The 24,041-nt window shown below is 36.8% G+C and overlaps 2 protein-coding genes across 2 annotated transcripts; one reads left to right on the top strand and one right to left on the bottom strand.

Moving 5' to 3' along the window:
* Nucleotides 1–478: 478 nt before the first annotated feature.
* spx (spexin hormone) lies at nucleotides 479–3,177 on the top strand. Its single transcript, XM_051688792.1, has 5 exons — nucleotides 479–533; nucleotides 1,247–1,327; nucleotides 1,409–1,466; nucleotides 1,555–1,617; nucleotides 1,895–3,177. The coding sequence occupies exons 1-5, from the start codon at nucleotides 528–530 to the stop codon at nucleotides 1,993–1,995; spliced, it is 309 nt and encodes a 102-aa protein (XP_051544752.1). The 5' UTR covers nucleotides 479–527; the 3' UTR covers nucleotides 1,996–3,177.
* On the bottom strand, nucleotides 2,250–22,999 carry gys2 (glycogen synthase 2). The gene is made up of 16 exons (XM_051688791.1): nucleotides 22,650–22,999; nucleotides 21,625–21,806; nucleotides 18,735–18,926; nucleotides 18,364–18,549; nucleotides 17,794–17,938; nucleotides 16,047–16,164; nucleotides 15,840–15,960; nucleotides 15,287–15,393; nucleotides 14,743–14,802; nucleotides 14,312–14,390; nucleotides 8,744–8,857; nucleotides 8,421–8,547; nucleotides 6,299–6,394; nucleotides 5,939–6,102; nucleotides 4,412–4,492; nucleotides 2,250–3,704 (listed from the first exon to the last, which is right to left on the bottom strand). The coding sequence occupies exons 1-16, from the start codon at nucleotides 22,768–22,770 to the stop codon at nucleotides 3,489–3,491; spliced, it is 2,109 nt and encodes a 702-aa protein (XP_051544751.1). The 5' UTR covers nucleotides 22,771–22,999; the 3' UTR covers nucleotides 2,250–3,488.
* Between the last annotated feature and the right edge of the window lie 1,042 nt (nucleotides 23,000–24,041).

Here is a 24,041-nt window from a genome sequence, read left to right as displayed (position 1 = left end):
GATGCTTGAGCTTCAGTTGAGGACTGATACCAAGTGTGTATCTTACTGCTTTATCCATTATTTAAGCAATTCACTAGTCAGACTTAACTTGGGTGAATAAAGTGATGGAAATATTTGTGTTGCAAAAAAACTTTTTCAAGGTAAGAGCAATAGCATGCGTAAGTAGTACAAAATCAAAACCTGACACTTAAATTTGGAATGTATTATTTTTTTTTTTTTTTGTATAACCATTTTTTAGAGTTCTGCTAACTTATTCTGGTTTACAGTGTAGGATGGAGAAACATGTGTTTCTTGAAATAATGGGGAATAATGTTCAATTTGTTTAGTAGTAGGCAGGGTTTGCTAATGCGTCTAAAAGGTTCGTGGTCCTGCCCCGTTGTGGATCAATGGGACTTGACCTATAGCTGAAGACTAATTCATTCAGCATTCCTCCACCCTGATGATTATAAATATCAAGCACACACTTCACCGTCTTCACTCTTGATCTTGCCTCAGAGACTAAACTGCTGAAGAGGACATCTGACGCCATGAAAGTAAGTCATATTCGTGCGCGCATTAGTCCCGTTAATAGCAACTAACTGTTTTAAACGATTTTGGTGTGTTTTGTAAGCAAGGCACTCACAATGGAAGTAAATGGGGCCAGTCCGTAAACGTTTAAATGCGAACTCTTTCAAAAGTATAGCCACAGTGCATAAACATTATACGTGTTAACATGATTTTAGTGTGATAAAATCGCTAACTAACCTGTAAAGTTATATCCAATTTTATAACTTCGTTGTCATGATAACATAACGCCGTAAATCCTGTTATCCCGGTAAGTGATTTTATCACACTAAACTCATGTAGAACAGATATTTTATCACACTCAAATCATATTAAAACCTATAATGTTTACGTCTTGTAGCTATACTTTTGCAACGTGGTGTATTTTAACGTTTATGAACTGGCCCCATTCACTTCCATTACCGAGATTTTTGCTTTTTTAAATAAACGAGGGACGAGTCGAAATTACTTTCCCTGGTAATAAACATTAAGCCACAAAGTCTGATGATTAGGCTTAACTTTAATTGAACCTTGAACAGAATGGCAGGGCTTTTACGCATGGTGGAATCGTGTTAAGACATTTTTACGCACAGTGTAATTCCGTTTATCCCATATCTTAAATGGCAGTTAGCCTATTATTATTATTATTCTGATGGTTCTAAATGTATTTAAAGTTATATATGAACATGACTTACATTTGCAGGGTTTAAGAACTCTTGCGGCGTACGCACTTGCGCTCTTACTTCTGGCGACGTTTGTGTCCCATTCCTGGAGCGCGCCAAAGGTAACGGAGCTGCGTGATAGCACAGTCTTAATATGGTTGAAATTGTGACTTGTGCAAATTATTAATCTTTCTTGATTAAAGGGAAGCTTTCAGCGCAGGAACTGGACACCCCAAGCAATGTTGTATCTGAAGGGCACACGTATGTTATTGCTATTTTTTTCCAAGCATCTTTGCGTCTAAAACTGTCAGTTTGTGATTCCGAATGAACTTTTCAATGTTTGTAATAGAGGGAAGGCGCTTTGTAGCAGAGGACAGAAACGAAGGGGACTTATACGACACAATTCGTTTGGGTATGAATCATTCATTGTAAATATCATAATTTGTGAACCGTTAATTATCCTTGGTGTGCATATTTTACAGTGTAAATTAAAATAACCACAATAATAGAAGGCTAATATTACTAACAAAGTGTATTTACAAGCTTACAATATTACACAGTATCTACTCATGCAATTCACTCTAACAAACACTTATGTAAAGTTTAGACTATGTTATATCAGAAAGCTCTTCCTCTGCTCTGATTTGATTTCAGAAACCAATTATGGAATTGTCTCTGTCTCTCAACAGAATCACGCAGCCAAAACACAGAAAATCTGAGTGTCTCCAAAGCAGCTGCATTTCTCTTAAATGTCCTCCAACAAGCAAGAGAAGAGGGTGAGCCTTACTGAAACCAGCTACAAGTGCACTAACAATCTCCCTCTGAAATCTGAATATTTCCATTTTTGTGAGCCATGCGGAATGAAATGTTTAAAAAAGTTCATCCTCAGCTTTTCTGATGATTCTACACTCATCACTGTTTGAAGACAATTACAGTTAGATATGTGCCTCTTCTGTCACACTGTGATTCACTGGAGCTGTTTGTGTCATTCCACTTATAATTAGTCACTGTAAGCCAAAGAATATAGCAAGACTTACAGAAAGGTATTTTCATTTGTTTTTGTTTTATTTCAGGTGAGATAATGGGTTGTTTTTTCAAGACATATCCATATCCTGGAAAAGAGACTATTTATGATGATTGAAATGATGTGTATTATAAAGTGACTGTACAGGGTTTTTTTCCCCCCTTTTCATTTTCTCACACTGAATCAACATTTGAATTCAATACCATGTAAAATACATACGAGAATGTGTTTAATTAAACTAAATTTGCACTGAAATCTGCCATAGTGTGTGAGACTTTTTAATAAACCATTAGTGTGATGTTTGACAATTATGTATATTGTTATTGTAATTGTTTTGGAGAAATTATGGCATAGATGGAGGGAAAAAGAAAGCCTTGTTTCGAATATTATAGCTTCACTTTATCAATATCCCAGATCTGTTGAAAAGACTTGAAGGAAGACCTCGCCACACATCAACAGTATGGCGGAACACCAAAACAAAAGGGCTGAAGGAAGTTATTTCCCACCAATATCTCACCAGTTGAACAAACTGTACATGGCATTCGATATATTCAAGATACCTTCTAATTCAGTGTAATTTAGTGGTTCTCAACTGGTTTTGCTTCAGGACCCAGATTTTAAACTGGGCACCAAGTGGCAACCCAACACCAAAATTCTTTATTGTACAGAAGTATATAAAATGCCTTGGACAATCATTGAAAGTATTTAATAACACAGTTTTCAAGGATGAGGGCATGTCATGCAAGCTGTCCATGTTGGCTTCTGCTTACATTTCCAAGCTTCTACCAAATTACTTAATGAATTTTCGCCAATACAATTTGATTGGAAGCACAGCCTTTGCCAACAATAAAAGATATGTGTAGCGTTTTCTCACTTTAAAAGTTTATAAGGCTATATATATATATATATATATATATATATATATATAATATTTTTTTTTTTTTTTTTGCAATTCTAACTATGCATAATTATATGATTAGTTGCATTTTATTATTTGCATTAGCATTATTGTTGTCCGCATTAGTGGGATGCAACCCACTAATTGAGAACCACTGTTTTAGTTCATGTCAGTAGGTTTTAATGTTTTAATGATATTGTCTCATCAATTCATCCAAAAGCTATAGTCAGAATGAAAATACTACTCTCTTATGGTAGTCAGTGTTAATATGTCCTAGAGTAACAAGTTCTCAAGTTCCAGAGTTCTAAGATCTGATGCAGGGATGAATTGTGGAGGTGAGATATGCAGGAGGGTGCAGATCTTAATCATTCTGTCCTGGTTGTTTCTTCTTACCATCGGGCACTGCACCCAGAGTAAAAGGTGCCTTGATGTTCTGTCTGTCCCTCTCCGCCTCCTCGTCTTCATCATATGGCTCGTCATCTTCATCTTCCTCATCACTGTGGTGAGGGGTGGAGTGGAGAGAAACCGATGGGGAAGGGGGAACAGAGGAGGGTCGCGGGTAACGGAAACCTTGTGTCTGTGGAAACAAACCAAGACACGCTTACTCATATTAATTCTTATACTAAATTCTGAAACTAAGTACTAAGTTTAAAGCTAAAATTCAATTTAAAATGAATTAAATTAAAACCAAAGTATGAGCCATTTTTAATTGTTTACTCATTTACCCCATAAACAGGACAGACTTTCTTTCATTTTCTGTGTGAGCGTGTGTGTGTGTGTGTGTGTGTGTGTGTGTGTATATTCCTTGGTTTGTAAAGCACATTTGTAGATCATAGTTGTGAGTTAGCCTACTGGGACCACCAGAGCTGGAATAGGAATCTAGTCATCTTTCTACACAGTTAAATGTTATACTGTCGATTAATCTTGGCGAGAAAAAGCTCAGAGGTTCATCCTCTTGACTGAAGAGTATTAGACTCCACACATACATACTATAATGCTTGCATTATACATTTTGTTGCAATAAGATGGTTAAGCTGGAAGAAAATGAGTAGGCCTATAATTAATTGTCTACTACACCTTAGTTTACATAAGATACACTAATCCTAACTTGAATGATCTGCTAACATTTGAACGAGTGATAAGCTTAAGATATTTCTGTTATAAAATAATTTAAAACATTCATAGCTGAAAACATTCTGTTCTCCCTTTCAGTGAGACAGGACAGCCAGTTCATTATGAGTATTAATGTGCATCAGAGAAATTGTGAGTGTTATCAAGGCTCACCGGTGGAAGGTTCAGATGGTCCACTTTGAATTTAGTGGGGAAGGATCTGCTGAGGGCAAGATGCCGAGCATGCATGTAGAACTGTACAGAGTCAACAAAAATAGGTCATCTTATTTGCATTTTATAATAAAAATGTTATAAACATCTAATTAGCTAATACCCTATATTATAAACCCTAATGCTCAAAATAATTAATTGTTTTGGGTAGTGAAAAATTAAATTATACAAATTAGTTCAAATAAATGAACCTTGATGAGTATTTAGAACTTTCCCTTTCGAGTTCATGAAACTTACACCTTTTAAGAAACCTGAATTTTTCTGTTGTTTTGAGTTCAATAAACTTTTCTCTAAATTTACAGCAACTTAACTGAAACTGGGCAGGGGATTTCTATTTCCAATCATGCTTTGCATGGCAATCAACAGGAAGAGTAAATGCTAAAACTGAGTGTTATATAGTGTGTCTTTGTGCAAGATAAATTAAAAGGGGAGACTTGTTAGTGTTTAATGTTTTGTTGTGTTATTTAGAAGAGTTTCTGTTATTGGGGGTTACTATTATGGTAAATAGTTAAGCTTGAGCTTAGGTTGAGGATAGGTATAAATTAAATTTGCTCTACAAAATATTGCTTTACTCACTGAGCAATTGCTATGCTAATCAAAGCATAGTATTGCCAATTAGCATCCATTCGGCATGCTAACTTTCACTGTACTAGCTAGTTCTAGCTAGTACTTGTTAGTTATCATAGGTCCCCTCTACTTGAAGTATATACCATGTAAATTGAGCTTACATGGTCATTTTAAGTTCAGCCAATGAGTTCAGTTTAAAGTTAAGTACCATTAAAATGTATGAGTTAGCTTATTCAATGTTTCAAGTTAAGAGCAATTAACATGCATGTAGTACAAAATCAAAATCTGAAATTTATTTTAACTTAAACTTGGGAGTGTATTAACTTAAAAAAATTGATGTAATTGATTGCATGTAAAATTTTAAAAACATTTTTTTTTTAGTTCTGCTAACTTATTAGGGTTTACAGTGTACTCAATCACATTGTATACCATATTATTACATGGCTCTCTGAAATGTTTGATTCTGATTGGTCATATAATAACCTCTAAACCGTATAATTGACCATTGTTCCAGGCAACTGATTTCCCCACTCCCTACTGTGCAACTATTTCATGTCTCTCATCAGTCTACGGTTTCTTCCTTCTCATGTAATTAAACAATTTGAACACAAATCAATATTTCACATCCAGATATTTTACTTTATTTAGCAAGTAGCCATGCCATAAAATGATAATATATCAGGTCTATCGATTCCTTAAACTTATGAATGATCAATTCAGATTTATATCTACTGGAGAGATGGACTTAAAAGACATGGATGGTGAAACATTCGGAAGCAGTTGAGCCACATTTAAATAGGTAACAAGTATTCATAATAATTGTAGATTTTAAAATTATAATGTCCTTTTTACATAATTTGACAGTTCAAAAAGATTCACAAAGACAGCTGAAAGGCCACTCACCCGTCCAAGGTACCTCCAGTCCAGCAGGTCAGAGAGTCTCTCCGTACGGTTACGTTGAATAATTCTCTGTCGTCGCGACTGCTGACAGAACGAAAACATGAACTGAGTCAGCTGGTTACACGACTCGTCTGCAGAACGGAACCGCCGGTCCACAATGTAGATACCTATGAAAGTCATGACTTTAATGAGACAGTGGACATATGACACAATGTGCAATACAATGCAATACACTTCTATGATATTGAATAATAAATAAACACATTTACTTAACAAAAGGATAACACATTAGGATGAAGGCACATTAAATTGGGAAACCAGATGTGTAAAAAAGTTTTGGTAAGTGGCCAGTCAGTCATTCACCATATGCGGAGGGCTCCGAGACATGTTCCTCCATGAAACAGCCAAATCCAGACAGATTGGTGGTCACACTGGGGATTCCCATGACAGTACATTCACCTGAACACATGACAGATTACAGATTATGATCAATAATAGCAATCTAGTTCATGTTTATAAAAATATATACAGTTCATTCAGACAGTATTCAGACCCCTTCATTTTTTTTCATATTTTGTTATGATGCAGCCTTTTGCTGTAATGCTTTACATTTTCACATCAATCTACACTCCATACCCCATAATGACAAAGCAAAAACTAAATTTTTGATAACTTAGCACATTTAATAAAAAGAAAAAAATGAAATATCACATTGACATAAATATTCAGACCCTTTGCTATGACACTTGACATTTAGTTCAGGTGCATCCCATTTCTCTGGATCATCTTTGAGATGTTTCTGCACTTTGATTGGAGTCCACCTGTGGCAAATTCAACTAATAGGACATGATTTTGAAAGGCACACACTTGTCTATATTAGGTCTCACAGCTGAAAATGCATATCAGAGCAAAAACCAAGCCATGAGGTCAAAGGAACTGCCTGCTACAGAGTTGGGGAAGGCTACAAAAAATATTTGGCTGCATTGAAGGTTCTCAAAAGCACAGTGGCCTCAATAATTCTTAAATGGAAGAAGTTTGGAACAACCAGGACTCTTTCTAGTGCTGGCCGCCCGGCCAAACCGAGCAATCAGGGGAGAAGGGCCTTGTTAAGAAAGGTGACCGAGAACCCGATGGTCACTCTGGTTAAGCTCCAGAGATCATGTGTGGAGATGGGAGAAACTTGTAGAAGGACAATCATCACTGCAACACTTCACTGATCTGGGCTTTATGGCAGAGTGGCCAGACGGAAGCTTCTCCTCAGTGCAAGACGCAAAAAAAAAGCACCTAAAGGACTCTCAGACTGTGAGAAACAAGATTCTCTGGTCTGATGAAATGAAGATTGAACTGTTTGGCCTCAATTTCAAGAGTCATGTCTGGAGGAAACCAGAAACCGTTCATCACCTGCGCAATACCATCCCAACGGTGAAGCATGGTGGTGGTAGCATCATGCTGTGGGGGTGTTTTTCAGCGGCAGGAACTGGGGGGCTGGTCAGGGTTGAAGGAAAGTTGAATGCAGCAAAATACAGAGATATCCTTAATGAAAACCTGGTTCAGAGCGCTCAGGACCTCAGACTGGGCCGAAGGTTCTCCTTCCAACAGGACAATGACCCTAAGCACACAGCCAAGATAATGCAAGAGTGGCTCCGGGACAACTCTGTAAATGTCCTTGAGTTGCTTAGCCAGAGCCCGGACTTGAACTCAATCGAACATCTCTGGAGAGACCTGAAAATGGCTGTCCACTGACGGTCCCCATCCAACCTGACATATATATATACACACACACACACACACACACACACACAATCAGCCACAACATTAAAACCACCTGCCTACTATTATGTAGGTCCCCCTCTTGCCACCAAAACAGCACCAACGTGCAACCCTCATGCTATTCTTCTCACCACAATTGTACAGAGCGGTTATCTGAGTTGCCGTAGACTTTATCAGTTTGAACCAGTCTTGCCATTCTCTGTTGACCACTCTCATCAACAAGGCATTTCAGTCCATAGAACTGATTGTGTTCAGCAGAAGAAAGAAAGTCATACACATCTGAGATGGCATGAGGATGAGTAAATGATGAGAGAATTTTTTGATTTTTGGGTGAACTATCCCTTTAAGTGTCCTGAAAATAATGTCACAATGCAAAAAATCTTAATGGTCCTACATAGGCTTAATTTTCTTTATGCAAATATATTGTCATTTTATTTTTTATATTGAAATGGGGTTAAATATGACCAGGACATTTTCTTGACAGGTTTCGAGAGAATCACCCATATAACCTGTATATTACTCTTGCTATAAGATCTGGTCATACAAATTAGCCTTATTTGAAGCTCCATGTTCCTCCAGAATGAAAGAATGTAAAGATGTAAAAAATCTGTGAAAATGTGACATGTGACGACATGTAATAATAGTAAAGCATGTGAGTCTATGTGTGTGTACCTTCGCAAAATAAGTATGTTTGGTTGTGAGTTATGTATCGAACCTGGCGTGTATCCCCATGGTTCGTAATAGGACGGAAACACTCCCAGATGGCAGCCTCGGACAAACTCCTCATAGTCCATTGGCAGAAGAGGACTGGTGGAGGACAGGAACTCTGGGTGGAACACAATCTGACACAACAATTATACTTAACACACAAAGGCCATTCATACAACATGATTGTTTTTGTATGAAGTCCCCAAATATAATCAATACAACATGCTACCAGTGTGAAGCATTTAAAAACAACACGGGCATTTCAATTACTTTAATTAAACTATATTGATGTCACACATTGAACTTTAATCATAGAAAAAACAGTGACACCTTTACTCTGTCATTGCGTCCATTGAACAGGCCGATTCGGCGGATGTTGCTCAGGATGGGGTCCATGGAGTCATCCAGCATATTGTGAGTTGTGACTGGAGGCAGAGAGTGTCTCTACAGAGAACAAAAGGCATGTTTGTAATAGCATGCAAGTGTATTTGTGATATATATATATATATATATATATATATATATATATATATATATATATATATATATATCATACACACACACACACACACACACACACACACATATATATATATATATATATATATATATATATATACATATATATACACTGGCGGCCAAAGGTTTGGAATAATGTACAGATTTTGCTGTTTCAGAAGGAAATTGGTACTTTAATTCACCAAAGTGGCATTCAGCTGATCACAAAATATAGTCAGGACATTACTGATGTAAAAAAAACAGCACCATCACTATTTGAAAAATGTCATTTTTGATTAAATCTAGACAGGCCCCATTTCCAGCAGCCATCACTCCAACACCTTATCCTTGAGTAATCATGCTAAATTTCTAATTTGGTTCTAGAAAATCACTTGCCATTATATCAAACACAGTTGAAAGCTATTTGGTTCATTAAATGAAGCTTAACATTGTCTTTGTGTTTGTTTTTGAGTCGCCACAGTATGTAATAGACTGGCATGTCTTTAGGTCAATATTAGGTCAAAAATGGCAAAAAAGAAACTGCTTTCTCTAGAAACTCATCAGTCAATCATTGTTTTGAGGAATGAAGGCTATACGATGCTTGAAATTGCCAAAAACTGAAGATTTCATACAAAGGTGTACACTACAGTCTTCAAAGACAAAGTAAAACTGGCACATCAAAGTCTCTAGTTTGAGAAATAGACGCCTCACATGTCCTCAGCTGACAGCTTCATTGAATTCTACCCGCTCAACAGGCCTTATGGGAAGAAATGCAAAGAAAAAGCCACTTTTGGAACAGAAAAACAAAAAGAAAAGGTTAGAGTGGGCAACACAGACATTGGACAACAGATAATTGGAAAAGAGTGTTATAGATCTTAACTCCATTGAGCTTTTGTGGGATCAGCTAGACTGTAAGGTGCGTGAGAAGTGCCCGACAAGACAGCCACATCTATGGCAAGTGCTACAGGAAGTGTGGGGTGAAATGTCACTGGAGTATCTGGACAAACTGACAGCTAGAATGCCAAGGATCTGCAAAGCTGTCATTGATGCACGTGGAGGATTTTTTGATGAGAACTCTATGAAGTATTTTAACATTTAAACTTTACATCTATATCAGTTGAGTGACACATTCAAAGTCATAGTGTGAATATATAACCTAATATTTCTAAATAGCAGGATTTTTTACAAATACAGCCATGTCATAATTATTCAACCCCTATTGCATGTAGCTGTTTCTTAAATATGTAAGGTTACACAAGTAATTGTATTAAAACAAAATTAAGTCATCAATCTGCACTTATTTAAGTTTTAAAATTTAAGTTTAGTGTTGTAAGCAAAACATTTTTTTATACAAAAAATGCAATTAAATATAAGCTGTCTCAAAAGCTAATAGAGGAGATTATTTCATTACACAAGAAAGGTCATGGCTAAAAGTAAATTTCCAAGGCACTTCAATTTCCAACAGACAAAGCTGGCAGCACCATTCATATATTTTTTAAATATGGTACAACAGCAACCTTCTTGGGGTGTGGAAGAAAGCAAAATTTCACCAAGGGAAATGTTGACTTGAATATTCAAGAAGTCATTAGGAAAGACCTGTGGAGTCCTGGAAGAAGGTTTTATAGATGTATGACACTAAACTGAAAATGAGTTTTAGACCTATGGGTCCAGTACTTCTGAAGCAAGATGACAAGGTGACGAAAAGAACGACGCCATCCCCACAGTCAAGCATGAAGGTGGGTCAGTCCTGTTATGGGGTGATTTGTGGCTGCAGGAAACAGCTATCCTGACTGACACCATGGATTCTTTCAGGTATCAGGCCATTTTGGCATGAAAAATGTGATGCCTTCAGTGTGTAAATTGAAGCTCGGTGATCACTGGACTTTCCAGCAAGACAATAACACCAAGGATACATCCAAGTTGTTCAAAATCTGGTTCAGGGATAGGTCATGGATGAACCTTTGTTGGGATTTCAAGGAAGCAGTGGCAGCACAGAAACCAAAGAATGTCAGTGAGCTGGAAGCTTTTGCTCATGAGAAATGTGTATAAATTCTAATGGAGAGGTGTCCGAAGCCTGAGAACACTTACCTGAAACATTTATTTGCTGTTATTAAGGATAAAGGATGCTCCACAAATGATTGACTTTGGGGGTTGAATATTTCTGACATGACATTTGTGGAGAGAATTTGTTATTTTTTATTTTTAAATTTGGGTAAACCGAACTCTTTGTTCTTAAAATCATTCAAATGAGTATTAAAAACTTACTTTGACTGTTTACTGAGGTTTTAGTTGATGCATTTTAATTCACATCACCAGAATGTATTGCTGGTCAGGGGGGTTGAATAATATTGATTGCAACTGTACATACATATACAGTATATATATATATATATATATATATATATATATATATATATATATATATGCATGTATGTAAGTATGTATGTAAATCAAACTCCTCTGCCTAGAAAATTATATTTAACCCTCTATTGTATGATGTTGCCTCAGGTTAACAGACTAATTTTCTTCACTTTGCAAGCACGAGGCACATAACATGCCAATAAAATGGTTAATTATGAAGAGATGACTAAGAATAATCCACTAAAAGGCATTTTCTTGGTCATGCAACATCTTGGTGGTAATTTGATTATTATTTTATCATTAATTATTATAATAAAATGTATTATTAACTTGTATATAATTAAATAAAAAAATAAATTATTAAAATAAATTATTAACATATATTTATTTTATTATTTCAAACAGAAAAGTGAATCAATTTTTTTTTATTTTATTTTTTTTATTGCTTTCATAATAGGTGCAATAGAGGGTTAAATTGCTTAGCTTGCAAAATTCTGTGTTTCAGCTTGCACAATTTTGATGGTTTCTATTGGTTATTCTTGCTATTAAACCCTATAGACTGTCACATCTAGGAAATGAGAAAACTTTAACCCTCCGGAAAAATTAGGCTCATTTTTTACTTTCATTCATTCTTTATAAACAAACACTTACACAAACGGATCAATAGCTCCCCTTTGGTAGCTCCCCAAAATATTGATATACAGATAAATCTAACTGGAGTGGATGTATGTTGACTGGTTGCTCATAGCCCTGCCATTAAGAAGATGTAGAATAAATCTCAGTAACACATTCAATCTATCGACCACAGACAGTCAGGAAACGGGGTTAATTACGTCACTGTGCACTGGAGCACAAGCTGCTCAGCCAGCGACCCAGTAGAATGATACAGGGGATTCCACCTCAGATTTAAAGAGGCACAGAACGTCGATATTCACTATAACCTGAGGCTGACCTTTGATGAGAGTCCATTCATAAAAGCAAATGCAGGAGAGAATGAATAAAAACCCCCTGAGAGATTTTATTCATTGGTTTTATAATGTCCATCTTTCGACACAACTTCCAATTTGTGGTGAAACCTTGTGATGAAGTGGCATTTTCAAAAGAGAAGGAAATATTCATTTAAAAGGATAGTTTACTCAGACAAAAATTCTATCATCATTTTCTCTCCCTCATGACTTTTTTCAGTGGAACACAAAAGGAGGTGATAGGTAGAATGACAGCCTCGGTCACCATTCACTTTCATTGTATGAAAAAAAAAGATGCAAAGAAAGTGAATGGTGATTGAGGTTAACATTCTAAAAACAAGGAAGTCATAGTGGTTTGGAACAAAAAGAGGGCAAGTAAATGTCATTTTTAGGTGAACTATCCCTTTAACATACTGTTGTCATGTCTCGCGTTCCAAAATAAGCTTGTATCTAAGCAGATTAAATTAAATGTAATGCATTAAAACCACCAAGGGTAAAGAACAGTGTCAAAGTCTTTCTAGCAAGTCAGTTCACTGGCGGCCAACTTTGGAATGCTCTCAGACAGCTATTTTTCTATGTAAACAAGCGGCATGCAAGTGCAGCTCCTATCTACTTGAATGGGGAAAGACCGAAATCTCCAAAACGGATGGTTAAGATTACAATCAAAGAACATATTTCAAATCAGCAGCAAAATCTGACAACAATGGAATCATAAAATGAACTTCTTTATCTCAGATTACGCTAAAAAACACGATTTGTCCTGCTTGAATAGCTAAAGCGCAAGCACATTCTCAAATTGATTGACCGGCAATGTCTGTATATAAAAGGTGATTGGCTCTTATACCTGGAAGGTGGGTCTTACTTTCTACATCCATTGACCATTGGGCGTTCTAATTTCTCCCATTCATTTTAATAGAAGTGGCCGTCTCTGCTTAATGGTCTCTGATTGGGGTTGATTTGGTTTTCTATTCATCAATGTGGCATGTAGTGATGTGATACTTGTGGAACATTTGTCCAGACTGATCACACTGTGAATTTGGCGACAGTAGATCAAAAGTTCAAAAAGGATCTGTCTGCGTCCTGCAAGACTACTCAAGCCACGCCCCCTTCAATGTAAGTAAAATGCTGTGATCTTGCAACAGTTGGATGTCACATTCATACACTACATTTGTTGTGTTTATTTGGAGTCACGTAGCAACCCTACAACTACAGGTACACCTATCCTTACCCCTAAACTAACTATAACCCTATCCCTATACCTGACCCTAACCACAAAGATTAAAACTAAACAGTTTGTAAAATTATTACATATACCACAAATTAAAAGTTCTTTAGAATACAATCACACCTCTGTTTCACTACATGGCAACTGTGATGAGAAACTAAATGAAAATGAAGAGAAGAAACTATGCTAAGCTAATAGGCTAATAGTTTGTGAGCTAACTGGAGAAAACAGAACAGAGAAATTTGCATTTAACCATTTAAATATTTTAGGAGTTTAAAATTTCTTTCAGCAAATAGAATTGCTTTGTGTGCCGGGGGGGGATGGGGTTACTTTAAGTGGGCATGTCATGTAGTGGGTGTTCCTTGTCATCTAGCAGGATGCAGACAGATACACTTGGAAAGTTCTGCTGCTGAAATCGGTCTGTGCTTACTGTGAGAGCTTCAGTTGTAGTAATAAATGATGTAATACAGTAAACAGGAATGCATATTTTACTAACCATACGCCCAAACCCTAAACCTAACAGCCAGTGGAGTAAAAATGCTATTTTAAAGCGAAAATGCAGCTTCCGAATCGTTATCACATCATTATGTGAATGCATAAGTAATGCATATATTATCATATGTGAAGCAATTAGTACCAGGGGACCAGAACCTGTGTATTGGAGGTTGCTTGCACAACATGCTATCAGTAGTGCTAGCGGAAAAGGTGATCATGTTTCAGCTGATGCAAATTTGTCTGATAGGGCATGGTGCTTGTCAGTAATTCAGCAGAATGGGGTTGATTTCAGAGTATGTGTACTTTCAGAAGCTACACGTCGATTTCCTATGTGATAAGGACTCATTTTCTGACCTGTGTTGCATAAATGGCCCTCTTCATAATTGTGAAGTCATCTCTGTCCAGGATTTTGTTCATGTCTGGGATCTCACCCCTGTGAACACAAATCTTCTTTAGAGGAAATTCTAAAAACACACACGACATTTAGAACAAGCCTTCTTGCCTCCCGATTACACAGGAAATGACCTGTTGACATCACAGAATGTCATAAATGAACTGACAACTCCCTGATGAAGTGTGGTGGCCTCTCATCAACACCTGGTTAACAGTGTCAAAAATCAACACTTTTAACCACACAAAGGTTACACAGCCATTCCAGCTTACTGCATTAGATTTTCATACCCCTGCTTCAACAACTTATACTGACAACATTTACTGTCGCATCAATTTTAAGCTCTGCTATGACAGGATTGCGTGAGAGTTTACAGAGAGTGAGAGTCACCCACCTTAACAAGCTCTCGTAAAGCCGTTTTCCAAACTTCTCCTTCACAGACTGGGCTGTATCCCTAAGAGACAATGGAAAGCTAGATTGGATTCTTACATGCTGAAGCCTTGTAAAAATAAGAGCCAAATGGGGCTTGAGAACTGTGAAATGGTTATCTGAAATGTTTTGGGGCATATGTTCTCCTTAGTTAAAATTCCAAATGGTGTGTTTTAGTGCATGTTGTGTGCATGTATGGTTACCATCATTTAACTGTGTAGCTCCCAAGATGTAGTCCCGGGTAATGTTCATTATTGCAAATATCTGTGCTTTACACTGAGTCCTGTGTATTACTGTGATGGTGACATCAATAAATAAAACCTTTCTGTGTGGAAAGCTGACATGTCTGTTGTCACATATATATATATAGTTTATAAAGCTGTGCTAACTGTTATAGATGAAGATGACCTGTGGGGGAAAAACCATTCTTGTGCTTTGATCTTTATTTAGAATTATTAGTAGAGGAACAGATGGATGGTAAAGGTTTTTTCCCTTAAGCAGTTACGCACCACAGCTGCTTGCGTACAGCCTGTCCTTTAAGAGACTCCACGTTGAAGTTGTTGGTCTTGGCAGGCATGATGAAGAACACAACCACCGTGACATCACTCTTTTGCACCTGTCATACAAACACACTATCAGTAATGGACATCATTTGCTTCTGACTGGGTCACTAACACTACAGCAATACTAATAAGATTTTCTGAAGAAAATGCGAATGGTGGTTTCCTGTGCAGAGCTCTATGCCGTTGCTAAGGTGTTCTGAGTGGTTTTTAGCATGTTGCAATTTGCTCACTCGGGTTATCTGAGTGGTTACTTCAGCTTTGCTAATTGGTTGCTAGGGTGTTCTGGGCGGTTGCTTACTGGCCCACATCAAAAGAACCCAACCTCAAGTCTCTATGATATTTTGGTCTGCCAGGCGATAATATGTTTGCATACAAAAACGAACCTCACCTCAACAATAAGCCATATGATTTGTGGTATTACAATATGAGCAATAACAATAGTAATGTGTTCTGGAACCACTGTTGTGTGGTTTCAAAGTACAGAAGTGACTGTTCATACCCTTAGCAAATAGTTTAATCTGGACAGAGATTCCAGGAACAGATCTGCTCCCTTGTTAGAAAACTCGTATCGCCCTGCAATGAAGAAGAACAGGGTCTTCTCCAGATTGAAGTCCAGATGGCTGCCAGTGAGAAGCGATATTAGAAAATTATAACAAGCAAAAATATATGACAAGTGTATATAGTGTATATATGGGAGTGCGCTAACCCATAGAAATGCCCCCTTACAAACTCCTGGATCTTGGCTTTGTTTGTGGAGTGCAGGTTTTGGAACTCATGCATGGCTGAGAACTTCCTAACATTCAGGCCATTAGGGGTGACAACATCTGCAAGGATGATGGACTGTTAATGCATATATGATCTGTACAGTGTGATGGCAATGCTATAAGTGCTCAAGGAAAACAAATGCTCTATATCTCTAGAAAAATTAGACATTTTTCAAGTATTGTATATAGAGCTAGAACAATGACTAAAGTATTTGAATCTGAATTATGTTAATTTGACTTCTAGACATGTGACAGTTAACAAAATTAAAGATTTTTGTGGTGTATTTTATAGTTTTTTTAAACAGCATTTTTTTTTTTTTTAGCTCTGTGATTAGTAGTGCGGAAGCTTGACCTTTGGCCTAGTTTGTTTACGATCTGAGTTTGAGAGGTTTGTATTTGGAGTTTGGAATTTCTTCTTAATCTGAAAATTTTAACCTGTAATTTTATTATATATTTTCAGATAATTCCACCTCTGAAAAATTCAAAACAAACAAAAAAATCTGCTGTTTAAAAAAACGAATGTATAAAATACACCACAAAAATCTTACATTTTGTTAATTGTTATGTCTAGAATTTAAATTTAAGGGATAGTTCACCCCAAAATTAAAATTCTCTCATCATTTACTCACCCTCATGCCATCCCAGATGTGTATGACATACTTTCTTCTGCAGAAAACAAACAAAGATTTTTTTGTGTCCATTTTCACTTTCTTTTGTTTTTGCTAATTCACATTCTTTGTGCATATCGCCACCTACTGGGCAGTGAGGAGAATTTATTGTAAAACAGGACAAATATTGATTTGTTTCTCACCCACACCTATCATATCGCTTCTGAAGGTATTGATTTAACCACTGGAGTCATCTGAGTGAGTTACTTTTATGCTGTCTTTATGTGATTTTTGGACCTGAGAAATTCTTCTAAAAATATTTGTTTGTGTTCAGCAGAAGAAAGAAAGTCATACACATCTGGGATGGCATGAGGTTGAGTAAATGATGAGAGAATTTAAATTTTTGGGTGAACTATCCCTTTAACAAAATTTAGATTCAAATACTTTAGTCATAATACTTTTGTTCTAGCTCCATACAACTCAATCAAATTTTAAGCATGTTTTGACAATGTAATAGAGTTTTTGCTTTAGTTTAACAGGTTTACATTTTGCCCGGCTGGGCCATTAGGCAAAATTAATTAGGGCTTTTAGGGCATTAAAGGTGCTGTAAGCGATTTTTTTCATGGAAAGTTATGCAAAAAAACGGACTACTTCCTGAAAGATATTAATGAATTAAGTGTCCTGAGATCTCACCGGTCTCTGTGACAGCTCTAGACTCTGTAAACAGCAAACAAAAATGTGTCCGCGGTCCACGGACAATTACGCTTCCTGCCTGTCAATCATTTTGCACGTTCTCATAGTATTGTAGTTGCAGTGAATTGAGGCATAATGCCACTTTTATGCCATGTTGCTCATAACAGTTGTCAGTTGAGGGCACAATTTTGCTGTTGTTGTTTTTGACAACCGCTTCTGCTCGTATCAGTCTCAATAAAGCTCATTTGGTATCTTTTGAGTGCAGGTTTTGGAAAAAGGGGGCGTGGCTAATCCAACGGCTCAGTTTGTAGAAATTCTAGAACAGCTAAAATCGCTTACAGTACCTTTAAGGACAGGTTTTTTGTGACACAGGTGATTCCTATCCAACCTGCTTGTCTATGGAGCATGTGATTTGCCTCCACTGCTGTGATCTGGGACACAGTGGTGAAAACATGTGCACAGTGTACTGCAGCCCTCTCCAAACAGTACCGATGGTAGATCTGTCTCTCTCCTGCCTCTCGGTCTATGTTGAACTGCATCACATAGGGGGAAAAAAGAATAGCCTAAAAGAAGGTGGCTAGGTATACACATGAACGAATGCATTAGTCAGCAATACAGGAATTAGATTTTTTTTTTTTTTGTCAAAACTAACAGAGTGTGTCAGTATTTCCTCATCAGTGGATAGAGGAAGTCTCTCTGGGGCCAATTGGCATTGTATCAGCCGGAAAATCATAAGATGCTGTCAATTATCCTTCAATCAACCTCTGTGGCCTTCAGGCATGATAACCTTTCTGCTCCTTACACCAGGCTCAATTATCACCACATACACTCTCACACTCACTCCAGCTTCAACTTTAATAACTGTTCACTCCGAGTAACGCAGCTGATTTCTGTAGGACTCTCTAAATATCAGAAAATTGTGAGGGCATTTGTTTTTTAATCTAAAAAATCCTCTCACCTTGTCCAGGTTGTTGTAGAAGTCTGCGTTACCTGCGCACAAGTACCGCCCCAGGAGGGTGGCATGTGTGGTAAAAATGGTTGCCAGGGGTATCTTGCGGGAGCGGCTCAGTACCAGTCCGGTCCCAGCTTGCCACTCATGGAAATGAGCGATTACATTGGGCTTGTCCAGAAGTTGGTCTGTTAACTGCAGAAAGACAGACAGGTTTAATATCAGCAGCTTAATATCCCTCTACCTCAATACCACTTTTCCTAGCAAACAAAACTGCATGGCTTTTAGTGTAAAGTTCACAGTTTATAAGACATCATTGAAATTAAAGGTTCATGTTACACACAAATAATGCTACATTTTGAATGTCCATGATAACACACCTCTTTGAAGAACCAGGCCACAAGAGAGCCAAAGATGAGCGAGTCGTTAGCCTCTCTGTCGTCATAGGGCAGCCCAATGCTACATGCATTCCACAAATCCCCCTTCCAGCGGTCCAGGTTCCAAGCAGCTGTCCCAATATCAAAGAGGATGACATATGGACTACCTTCTATCAACCAGCGACCAAAGTGCACCTGCCATGAAGAGAGGAAATTAAGGCAAGATAGATTTGAAAATAGACAAAAATACAGACCCATGGCCTAGGTACTGTAATACAATGGCTTGGCAAGACAATAAAAGAACCCATTTTTCTTTCTGCTCTAACTGTGGAACTAATCTGATGTTTATTCAGGATGAAATTCTCTATTGCTACACAGCTTTATCATTTGTGATAAATTGCTTGTTCTCATTCTTCACTTTTCCTCATTAAGGATCTGCTAAATAAATAGTTGCATATTTTGTCCCTCATATTTCTATTCTTGCTGCACTTTGTAAAACTCAATGTGTCAACAAATGCTTTGCATTATACCAAGATTTAAAGGTATATAGACACACAAATTTACATAGGTACTGTACATATTAAAATAAGAAATGCAGCCTATTGACATTAAATAAAACAATATGTTAGTGCCTCTGCTGGTCACTGAATGAGTTTTATCAGTGTTCACTCTAAAGCAATACTCTAGTGTCATCTGCTGGTCAGAATGAGAACAATAAATAAACACAAAAATCTGTTATTGAGGTTTTTTTATATATAGCTGTAATGGCAAATGTAATCAAAGAAAGAAAATGCACCATCCATATAAAAAGCAACAAGTTTGACATAACTCATCCAGGTCATTATATTCCTTTTGATTCCTCATTTACTTTACATTTTCATACAGGAACATCTTTTCTGAATATACAGTGACAAGAAAAAGTATCTGAACCGTTGGAATTACCTGCATTTATGTATAAATTTGTCTCAAAATTAGGTTTGATCTTCTTTTATGTTATAATAATAAAACAAACACAATCTGTTTGAACTAATAACACACAAATGATTGTATGTTCTTGTAGATATTGAATACATCATTCAAACATTCACAGTGTAGGTTGGAAAAAGTATGTAAACGCCTAGGCTAATGACATCAACAAAAGATAAACAGAGTCAGGAATAGAAAAACCTGGCATCCAATTAAAAATATGAGATTGGAGGTGTGAGTTAGAGCTACTTTGACTCATGAAAAGCACTCAAACATTTTGAATTTGCTATTCACAGGAAACATCTGCTGACGTGGACCATGCCTCGCAAACAAGAGATCTCAGAAGACCTGCGATCAAGATCAATCTGGAAAGGGTTACAAAGTTATCTCGAAGAGCTTGGATATTCAACTGTCCACAGCATGACAAACTGTCAGTAAATGGACACGATTTAGTACTGTGGCTGCTTCCTAGAAGTGGCCGTCCAGCGAAGATGAATCAAAGGGCACACCGCATAATGCTCAATGAGGTAAAAAAGAAAACCTGAGTGAAAGCTAAAGACTTGAAGGAATAATTGGAACTGGTTAACATCTCTGTTCATGAGTCTACTACATGGAAAACATTAAACAGGCATGGTGTCCATGGCAGGACACCATGAAGGAAGCCGCTGCTTTCCAACAAAAAAATTGCTGCACACCTGAAGTTTGCCAAAGACCACCTTGACACTCCATAATGCTACTGGCAAAAAATGTGTGGACTGATGAAACTAAGACTTTTGTTTGGGAAGAACACGCAGCACTACATATGGCGTAAAAAGATAATGTAGCATTGATGAATCTGGGCAGGAGATTTCAATTTCCCAGAATGCTTTGCATGGGACTCGATAGGCAGCGTAAATGCTACATTTAAAGGAATATTCCAGATTTGATGCAAGTTAAGCTTAATTGACAGCATTTGTGGCATAATATTGATTATCACAAAAATTAATTTCGACTCATCCCTCCTTTTCTTTAAAAAAAGCAAAAATCATTGCAGTGAGGCACTTACAATGGAAGTGAATGGAGGCAATTTTTGTAGGGTTTAAAGGCAGAAATGTGAAGCTTATAATTTTCTAAAAGCACTTACATTATTAAATCATCATGGCAATGAAGTTGTAAAATTGGCTATAACTTTACACAGAAAAGGTTAGTAATTGTTTTTATCACACTAAAATCATGTCTTTTGAAACAGTGAGCATTTTAACGTATCACTTCCATTGTAAGCTAGATTTTTGCTTTTTTTTAAGAAGGGACAAGTCAAAATTAATTTTTGTGGTAATCAGTATTATGCCACAAATGTTGTCAGTTGAGCTTAACTTGTAAATAACCCAGAATATTCAGAAAATATAAGTAGTTTATGTGTTTTTGTACAAGATGAATATAAAGGGGGATTCTTGTTAGTGTTTTGTAATGTTGAGATTTAGACAGTTTCTGTTATGTTGGAGTTTTGGGGATTACCGTGATGAGTGGAGCTTTTGCTAATGATAAGGACAGGTAGTTGGTGCACATGAAACTGATTGCTCACTTCATTGAGCAAATGCTGTGATAACTATAGCATAGTTACTAAACTACACTCTGTTGTGTTTCCATCCAGCATTAATTTAGCATGTTAACATACATAAAGAAATATAAAAGATTTATTTGAGTTACATTGGCACGTTTAATTTTATTGGGTTTACCCAATTAAATTAGGTTCTTTCTACACACAGTGTTTGTTTTGAGATTACAAAAAATAAAAAAAATAAAAATAAATAAAAAAAAATTTTAAAACACGTGGAACCACTGTCCACAATTGAATCAAGTTCAGCCAAACAGCTTTTTTTTTTTTTTCTGAATTTCTGTCCAGCTTTAATATCCAGCTGATTCTGATACAGCAACAGATATGCAATACCTGGCAGCCATTGTTAATTAAGGAGTCCATGGCAACTTTAATGGCTTGGTTTGGAGGTTCACATTGCTCCACCTGGGTCTTGAAGTTGTGTTCATAGTAGGGTCCCATCATGAAGTAGTTCTCCCCCCATTCATCCACTGTGATCTTTGCTTTAGTCTGAATGACAGTGTATATTCCTCCCACTGCAGAAAAAATTATGAATGTCTATGAGAGAAAAATCTCCAAAATCATTGCACTGAAGGATCTGTAAACATGTCATGTGTACTCCAAGGGATCTTCTAAAAACTTTTTAAAACATCTGAAGATACAAAGACTTTAAAACTTTACATTTAACAATAAGATTCGCCTCAGAGTTTTTCAATAAAACTGAAAAGACATATCATAACACATACAGAGGTAATGCCACTGAAATACAATTTAAAGCAAATGGCCACAGTCATTGCACATATAAGCATTATCTGTATTGGGCTAGAACTTTCCACCAAAAAAAAAAAAAATGTAATCAGGTCTCAAAAATGTGGCTATTGACTCGTAGCTTAATGTTTAACCTGCCAAACAGTCCCACTGATACAGGAGGGTATATGAAACCTACACAAATGCATTATAACAAACTACAGCATTGCCATGCTGCACTATTTTCAAACCATCTAATAAGGGGTGAACAGTCTCAAGGTCAGGGGCCACAAACATGGAGAAAACTTCACACTAAGGTTATGCAATACATTTAGAGGACACTGTTACTGACTATACATATTCTATGAAATGAATAAAAAGTTGTGTAATCCTGCTCAGGCCTAGAGTTCAAACCTACTCACTTGTCCCTTTCTTACCTGAGAAAATAGTTAAGAGTGATGGATTAATCAGGTGTGCTGGGACAAAACGGATTGCCAAGTGGCCCATGGATTTGACCATTTTAACATGATTTCAGAAGTACAGACATTTCACACAAGATTGCATGCAAATGTAAAATTATACACGTAAAAAAATAAACACAATTACATGTAAAGAGTATTTTAAGTTCTTACCCTTATTGGTTACTTCCCATGCAATCTCAAAGAGTAAGAGGTCTTCCACAGGTAGACTATCCTCCTCCCAGAGTGGAAGCCCACTTAATGATGTTATTGACAAAGATCTGGAAAGACGCATTTCAGAAACTCTTAAAAATCAGTCTTTTGGACTTATAGGAATATCGGTGAGGGAATAAAGGTTGTGCAAAAAAATAAAATAAAAAATAAAAAAAATAAAAGCCTATTAAAAAAATCTATGTGGTAAAACTAAACCCAAATGCTCTTAAAACACCACACTCCTTGAATCTAATGGTGCGCCTGGAGGTTCTGAAACCACTTTGGCTCACTGTGAGCTGTCGCACGCCACTGTTGCTATAACCTTTAGTGGCGCCTAAAAAAACCTGCATGCTCGCACTATCAGCGCGTGTCAAAAGTCCAACGACATCAAGGTGAAAGATTTGGCTGGTGCGCGCGATCCCCCTCTGACCGGGACGGCACGTGCAGGCACAAATTCAGAGTGTCACATTAGTTTGATTCATTAACAGTGATTCAATAATACTAGCTAATTCCAATCAGTCATATTTTAGTAGTTTAGTTTGTAAGGATCAATTTTACGCATCAATATTCCTATCATAAAAAAAGTGTTAACGTGCTCAAAAAAGTCAGTACACGAGTTATGATGACGCACTTTGACCATATTTGTTGAACATTCATTTTTATGTAGAAAAAAAAAAAACACCTTGTCTACATAAAAAATCTTGATTAAACAAGGGAATCATTCCAGTTCATGCACAATTCTGACAAAATAAAATAGCATTGATAGCTGAAGCCCTGCTTTGTTGGTTTATCCTTTAATATATTAATATGTTGAATATAATATAGCCCACAATGCAACCGGAAGATGAACATTTCTCTACAATTTTAGCTTCTGTTATTCAAATCCACTCGCCCCGTCATGCTGCTAACAGTGCTCTTTATGCCCTAAAAACAGGCGATTTACTTGTTTTTACGATTCAGGCTGACAGCTGACATGCACTTATTCAAAACGATCATGAAAGTTGACTATATTTTCCCACAAGATTTGAAAAGGACCATGATTGTACACCATTATTCTTCCCACGGACGCTTCATTCATGTTTCCCAGATACAAGCAACTTATTTTACTTTCAGATCCAATTTTTCTCCGAGACGGAACGAGTGGAATCTATAATCAAAATCTATTGTGATACACATAAAAGCATGCAGTTATGGCATCATTTCCAACGGGTGCGTTTTGCAGGAGAACATCAGCAGCAAAATGCGTTATTTGAATAAGTGGACTTCAAGGAACAAATTACCACTGGATTTCCAAGATTTAAAAAATAAATAAATAAATAAAAACAGTAGATAAAATATTCTGGATTCGGATAC

The sequence above is a fragment of the Myxocyprinus asiaticus genome, chromosome 45 (assembly GCF_019703515.2).
Source record: "Myxocyprinus asiaticus isolate MX2 ecotype Aquarium Trade chromosome 45, UBuf_Myxa_2, whole genome shotgun sequence".
Classification (NCBI taxonomy): Eukaryota; Metazoa; Chordata; class Actinopteri; order Cypriniformes; family Catostomidae; genus Myxocyprinus; species Myxocyprinus asiaticus.
This window is presented reverse-complemented; position numbering and strand designations above follow the sequence as displayed.

Coding starts and splice junctions, on each gene's coding strand:
- gys2 (XM_051688791.1), bottom strand. CDS start 22,770: ATGCGTCTTTCCAGATCTTTGTCAATAACATCATTAAGTGGGCTTCCA. Junction 17,939..18,363: donor TCTACAACAACCTGGACAAG/GTGAGAGGATTT, acceptor TATGTGATGCAG/TTCAACATAGACCGAGAGGC. Junction 8,858..14,311: donor GGGCCATTTATGCAACACAG/GTCAGAAAATGA, acceptor TGTTCTCTGTAG/AGACACTCTCTGCCTCCAGT.
- spx (XM_051688792.1), top strand. Junction 1,467..1,554: donor GTTGTATCTGAAGGGCACAC/GTATGTTATTGC, acceptor TGTTTGTAATAG/AGGGAAGGCGCTTTGTAGCA. Junction 1,618..1,894: donor ATACGACACAATTCGTTTGG/GTATGAATCATT, acceptor GTCTCTCAACAG/AATCACGCAGCCAAAACACA.